This window comes from Quercus robur, chromosome 9 (genome assembly GCF_932294415.1).
Source record: "Quercus robur chromosome 9, dhQueRobu3.1, whole genome shotgun sequence".
Classification (NCBI taxonomy): Eukaryota; Viridiplantae; Streptophyta; class Magnoliopsida; order Fagales; family Fagaceae; genus Quercus; species Quercus robur.
The window spans coordinates 51,628,215-51,635,264 of NC_065542.1; the positions used below are offsets into that span (position 1 = coordinate 51,628,215).

The window sequence follows — 7,050 nt, forward strand, 5'->3', positions numbered from 1 at the left end:
TGCAAGGGCCCAAAGTTTGGTTTCTAGATCTAAACTAGATGATGATTCCCACAAACCGCCTCTAGTCCACTTGGCTGAGGTGTATTCTCTGGAGTACATGACTTGCAAAGCAAGGGGAGGAAACCCATGGACAGGCGCTTGCGCCCACAGGTGGCATGCAAAATTATTAGTCTATTACACTAGAAAATTTCGTAGATGGGATTTATTGTCTCAAAAAAAGGATCTAGTCCGCGCCTTAATTCTACTACCTTTAAATTGATGGAATTGACAGTAAAAAATTATTTTTCATGTTATGAAATAAGTTAAGAACTAACAAGGTAATTTCTTTTAATTTATTCTCTAATTTTATGTTGAAATACAATCTTAGTGAAATATGATTATCTAAATAATTATTCTATGAATTATTATATGCAATTTATTATTAATTTATGTTCATAAGAACAACATTATTTAGACATTTTTTAATAAAGCATTACGATTCATATAATATATTTTAATTATATTCCAAATTTCTAAATTCATCAAAACTAATTCTCAAAATACCAAAATCAATTAAACTAATTTTTTTTTAAAAGGTAATAAAATAAACTTATATACATGGTGGGTTGAGTTAGATTGCATGAGTTAAAAATGCTATCAATCTAAAGCCAATCTGATCAAAGGTTCAAAATAAAATTTCAACCCAACCCAACCCAACCCAACCCAACCCAATCCATCAACCCATGAAAACCAACTTGAGGCTTTGGGTTGGGTCAGTATCATTGAATTGGTAGGTTTGATGCACACTACTATGTGTAGGTTAAATCTCTAACAAACATAATGTTGGAGGTTTCCTAGTATATAAAGGTTAGTTATATTTTGATAAGAAAATAAATTAGAATAAACCTTTTTTTTTATAATTTTGTATTTTGGGGTAAATTTTAGATACATTTTTTTTTTTTTTTTTTTTATAATTATAGTATCTTAAAATTCCAATTGAATTTAAAAAAAATTAATGCATTGATTAATATAGCGCACACAATATAAGATATTCACTTGAGGCTCCTCCCCTTTTTTTTTTTTGGAGAAACAGAGGCTCTTTTTTAAGAGTGAATGCATAAGTTGAAATTCTATTAAAAAAAAAAAAAAAACACTTTGAGGCCTGTTTTATTTTCCTTCCTCTGGAAGCATCCAATGATTTTTCACATTGTTATTGAAATTCCCATGTCAATCTTTATTGTTTATTCGTTATTTGGTAACATATTTTACTGTGGTAAATCAACTGAAATTGAATTGATCATACAATTGATTAATGTGCAAAGTTGATTTAATTAATCTATCATGGTCTAAAATGTTCCTTTCAATTTTCTTCTTTTCATTTCGTTCAAATGTCTTAATAACTATGTTTAGAGTGCGAAGAGTCGTATATTTATATTGCTACCTTGCATGAGGAAAATTAGAGTTCAAATCTCTCTCTTATTTTGTATTGTAAACTATCAAATTATTTTAAAAAGAAAAAAAAAAAAACTTTATTTATAAGCTCTATTTAGAGGAAAAAAAAAAAAAAAAAACTCTATGTTTGGGGAAACTTTAATAAATGACATGTATTTGATACAAAAATTCTAATAACAAGTAACAACATCGTCCTCGATATTCTTAATACAAAAGGCTTTCGTTTCTCAAAAAAAAAATACAAAAGGCTTTCAGCAACTAGATCAATTATCAATAGAACACAAAACCCATACAAACACACTATTCTTTTTATTTATTATTTATTTAAGCTGAATATATACACACCATACTAAAACCTGTAGCAGAAGTGTTCAATATACTTTTATTGTCAAAGAGTAGTGATATCACTGATATAAATACACAAATAAGACTGCCATATCCAGAAGAAGAAAATACCCTGAGTAAATCATATCCTGAACATTTCGACAAAGAAGATTGAACTAGCAAGCCAATGCTCAACAGGGACATGAAAGAGGTTTCAATGATCTCTTTTGATAGTTTCATGCTCTGCAGACCAAATAAAAAGTTTGTTATATTCCTTATTTCCTAGACTACATAAGAATAAACCATGAATGTAGACACAAGAAATGCCATTGCATCTGCATGAGACCATTTGAAATAACAAATATGAAGGAAACTTTCATAAGGTTGTGGGTCTAAAAAGGTGAAAAATTTTAGTCAGAAATCTAATTTTATAAGGAAAATTCTTAGTTTACATTGTACTGGTATTGTAAATCTTACATTGTACACATTTGTTTAGTCTACAATGTAAGATTTACATTGACTGTACAATGTATTCCTATAATTACCCATTTGTGTTTATACAAAATTAATAGGAGTCAATCACTTTATGAGATAATTGTCATTGGTGACTTTATTTTTAGGCAAATTAAAATTTAAAATATTTAGAAGTACCTCAAACTAGGATTTCACTAATTCCACTGCGGATGCCAGAACCAAGATAAGCATTTTTGATCAAATATAGTTCTCTGGTAACTTCCTCCATTTTCATTCTCTCTTTTGGTGACTCCATTGAACATGCAAGTCCAATTTCAAGGATTGAGACTAAGCACTTATGCATATTGGCATCCATTTGGGACAAGTTTGCAGTACTACCTTGAGCGTCTTCGTATACATGAATTTCATTGTCATTATTATCTTCTCTAGTTGCCACGATTGCTATTGGCGTTGCGACAACTTCTCTTGGTAAAAGGATTGGGTCCACAATCTGAACAACTCTTTCCGACAATCCCATCTTAGCAAAATTGTGAAGATTGAGATCATTTTTAAACATTTTGTCAGTGGGTCTCTTTCCTAGAAACATCTCTAGTAGTAATATTCCATAGCTATACACATCTCCTTCCATCGATACCTCGCCACTCATGCCGTACTCTGCAATTAACAATTTAATTATGATATGTAAGGAAATGTTGCAGTTGTTTACAATGATAATTGGCATTTAATGTAAGTACAAATTCAAAGAAATTAAACGTAAAGAAGAACATGAAGATAGAAACCATCATGGGAAAGTGTGCATGTTCTAGTGCAACATTTCTCTCTATTATTTATTGGTGATTCTGTTGCTCTATATACCTCCCAAATGGGCCAAATAGTTTGTAAACTTCTTCATGTGGAGCAAATCTATTTAAAAATAAAAACTCGCTTCCTTCCATATTACAATCTGCCGTAAATTTATTGTAATTTATAATTTATTGTACATACTATCTTTAGAATATAATAGGATAACATCTATGAAATCAAATAAAAGAAAAAAATAACAACTTAAAAATACAAATTTAAATCATATCAACAACATAAAACTAAATCACATTAATCTAAAGTAGAATTCTAAAGAAAATAAAAATTAATCAACCTAAAGTAGAGATGCAAGATAAAAAAAAAATCCCCCCAAAAACTTAAAAAAAAAAAAAAATGAGAGAGAGAGAGAGTTTTAATATCCTCCCTTTATAGTTGTAACTAGTAAGGTAATTGTCAAAAATAAAACAATAACTATAAATATGTTTAAGGGTATAGCTAGAAGAATTGGAAACATATTACCTGGAGCTGCATAACCAATTGACCCCTTTATCCCAATTGAACTAGTTTGATTTGCAGAAGAACCATTAGTAATTGAGAGGAGTCTCGCTAAACCAAAATCGCTTACATGAGCAACCATGTCATGGTCAAGAAGAACATTGCTTGGCTTTAAATCACAATGAACGATAGGTTGTGCAGAATGATTGTGAAGATAATCTATTGCAGAAGCCACATCGATTGCAACATTTAGTCTTTGAAGAAGGCTTAAGTTCCTCGATTGATGATTGTTGGGTATCTCGGGATGCAGCCAAATATCTAAGCTCCCATTTGTCATGAATTCAAAGACTAGTGCTTTGAATTGATTTCCACCATAATCCATGCTAGAGCAACATGTTAATATCTTAACAAGATTTCGATGCCTGATATTTCGTAATGCATTACATTCAGCCATGAAACTTTTGGAAGCTCCCTTGTGTTGAAGGTTAAGGACCTTTATAGCAACTAGTCTTTCTTCTTGATCAAGTGCTCCTCTATATACAGATCCAAAACTACCTGACCCAATTAAATTATTTGGAGAAAATCCACTAGTTGCTTGATAGAGTTCTTTGTATGACACATTTAGAAGGAGGTCTATTGTTGGAATCATAGAACATGATTTCTTTTTTGATTTTTTCATCCAATAAAGAACAAAAAGGAATGAAAACAAAATGAAAGATAGTACAAGGGAAGTAATTACAATTGCTAGTTTCAATCGAATGGAACTTCTTGGTTTCGTGACTTTTATAGGGCATTTTGGCAACTGCAATTGTGGTATACCACCACAAAGGTTAGTATTTCCAATCAATGATATAACACTTGTGTTTTTGAAAACCCCTTTAGTTGGTACCTCACCCTCAAAATTATTGAATGAAAGATTCAAAAATTCTAAAAAGGGAAGCATCTCTAAACCCTTTGGAATGGGTCCTGATAGGTTATTTTGTGAAACATCTAGACGTCGAAGACCTCTCAAAGAAGCCAAAGATGATGGTATGGCTCCTTTGAAGGAGTTCCCTTGCAAGTAAAGATGTTCCAAGATCAAACAATTTCCTATAGATGCTGGAATTTCACCAGACAAATGATTGTTAGAGACATCCAGTTCATTAATATTTTTCAGATTAGCAACTTCAAATGGAAGTTTGCCAGTAAATGAGTTATGTGACAAATTGAGGAATACTAGTGGAAGGGAAGAAAGACCAGTATGCTGAGTTATGGATCCATTAAGTTTATTTAATGAAATGTCTAAGAACTGCAAAAGTTGGCAATTTACAATACTTGGAGGTATGGTTCCTTCAAATAGGTTTTCATCTAAAAAGAGTTTGAACAACTCAGTAAGGTTGCCTATAAAGGTTGGTATTTCTCCAGACAAACTGTTTCCTCTTAAAACCAATACTTGCATCTTCTGAAGTCTCCTGAAACTAGCTGGAATGATTCCTGTGAAGTGATTATAATCTAAGCTCAAGATAATTAATTTCTCGAGGTTCGCTAATGATGCAGGAATAGTTCCAGATATTTCATTTTCTCCCAAGTATAATTTAGTGAGTTGGTTTGACAAGTTGGCTACAGAATTGGGCAAAACGCCTCCAAATCGGTTCATACTTAAACTCATGACGTCCAGTTTGCTACAGTTTGTCAAAGATGTTAAGAATTTCAAGCTCCTTCCTAAACTGTTGTTAGTCAAACGTAGAGAGTAAAGATCCAAAAGATTTCCCAAAGTGGTTGGAACTGATCCCAAAATATTGTTATGATTTAAATCAACTATTTGAAGTTTAGTTGCATTGCATAATGAAGTAGGGATTGGCCCGGAGAACTCATTTCCACCCAATGCAAGAACTTGGAGATTAGGAAGATTGATGCCCATGTTCGCTGGAAGTGTGCCATTAAGTTGGTTGTCTGTAGCTTGAAAGATTTTGAGAGATGACACATTATAAAGAGAGGAAGGGATCATACCTGACAATTTACTGATTGAAATATAGAGCTCTATTAAGCTTTTTAATTGGCCTATGGCATCTGGAATATTTCCCCCCAAATTATTGCGCCCAATACCAAGAGTTGCGACCGACGAAAGATTTCCTAGAGATGGTGGGATCCCTCCTGTCAAATTGTTTTCGTGAATCACAAGCTCTTCCAGCTTCATCAAATAGCCTAGCTTCGACGGAATCCTCCCTTTAAGCTTATTCGCAGCAAATTTTATGACCATAAGGTTGGAGCAATTGGACAAGCTAGATGGTATTTCTCCTTCCAACATGTTTCTGCTAAGACGCAGTTGTTGCAATCGGAACAAATGACCGATTTTTTGTGGAATTTCACCATAGAAGCTGTTATTATAGAGTTGGATGAACATTAAAAAGGTGAGGTTTCCAATATAAGGTGATATGGATCCGTGTAACTTGTAGCTTGGTAGCTCCAAGCGAGTGACTCTTTGATGCCTGCGGCCACATGTGATTCCAAGCCAATTACAGAAGTGCATAGAATTATTCCACGAGCTCAATATTTTATATGGATCATGAGTTACTGATTCTTTGAATTTGAGCAAAGCCAAACGATCAGTCTCATTTGTTGGAGCAGTGGTGGTAATGGTGGGTTGCAAGCAAAGTAGCCATATGGAAAAGAGAAGAATCACATGAAGGTATATAGAACAAGATGATGCACACAAATTCGTTTGTTGAGGCGGCATTTAGTTTGGAATAGGAAGCTGGTGAAATATTAGGTGTTGTGTGTGGAATGTTGGCTCTTGGAGTGGTTGGTGAGTTCACAACTAGTGATCAAACATGATGTATTTGCTACACAAGCAAACATAATAGGGGATATATATATATACTAACACATCAACAAATGGTAATCACCAATATATCCCTATTCATATGTCAACATGACAAGTTGGATGGTGGGGTAGCTTAGGGCCTGTTTAATAAGAGATTTCTAATAACGTTGTTGTTATTTAGTGAAAATACGTGTGAGTGAAAAAATGTGTAAAAATACGTGTAATATTGTTTAAACATTGAAAACTGTTATTTAAACAACAGTACCAAACACCTCCTTAATTTCTATTTTCTATGGCTAATGTGGAAGTGGAAGTGGTCCAAAGTTCCAAACAGCCCGTGAAAGAGTGATACACATTGGCTGTTTGGACCAGATAATTCTTTCCTCCGTGTTTGACACTTTTTCGTATAATATTTTTCTTTTTTCCAGCCCGGTTTCGCACTTTGCCTTTTCCTGGTTTTCCACATTGGATGAACAAGGACTTCGGACTTCGGACTTTGGACTTTGGAGCATGATAATTTCCCATCGTGTGTGACACTCAGAAAGATTCTTTTATTCTTCTGCTCTGTTTGTCAATTTGCTTTTTGCCTATTTCCACATTGAATGTACGAGCCATATCCTTAATTCATGTCTACACTGAAACTATTTTTTCATTAAGATGTTGGTCACTTACAAACACCGGATTGATTTATTTCCAGCAAAGAACATCTACACAATATATCC

General features: G+C 33.2%; 1 protein-coding gene across 1 annotated transcript; it reads right to left on the bottom strand.

Moving 5' to 3' along the window:
• Positions 1-1,721: 1,721 nt before the first annotated feature.
• Positions 1,722-6,241, bottom strand: LOC126701179 (probable LRR receptor-like serine/threonine-protein kinase At3g47570). The gene is made up of 3 exons (XM_050399300.1): positions 3,550-6,241; positions 2,407-2,883; positions 1,722-1,998 (listed from the first exon to the last, which is right to left on the bottom strand). The coding sequence occupies exons 1-2, from the start codon at positions 6,239-6,241 to the stop codon at positions 2,408-2,410; spliced, it is 3,168 nt and encodes a 1,055-aa protein (XP_050255257.1). The 3' UTR covers positions 1,722-1,998; position 2,407.
• Between the last annotated feature and the right edge of the window lie 809 nt (positions 6,242-7,050).

What these genes read in the sequence shown, in the direction of transcription:
- LOC126701179 (XM_050399300.1), bottom strand. Translation starts at nt 6,241, where the DNA reads ATGCCGCCTCAACAAACGAATTTGTGTGCATCATCTTGTTCTATATAC. An exon ending in AATTGGTTATGCAGCTCCAG is followed by an intron (nt 2,884 to 3,549) that starts GTAATATGTTTC and finishes TGTTAATTGCAG; the next exon opens with AGTACGGCATGAGTGGCGAG.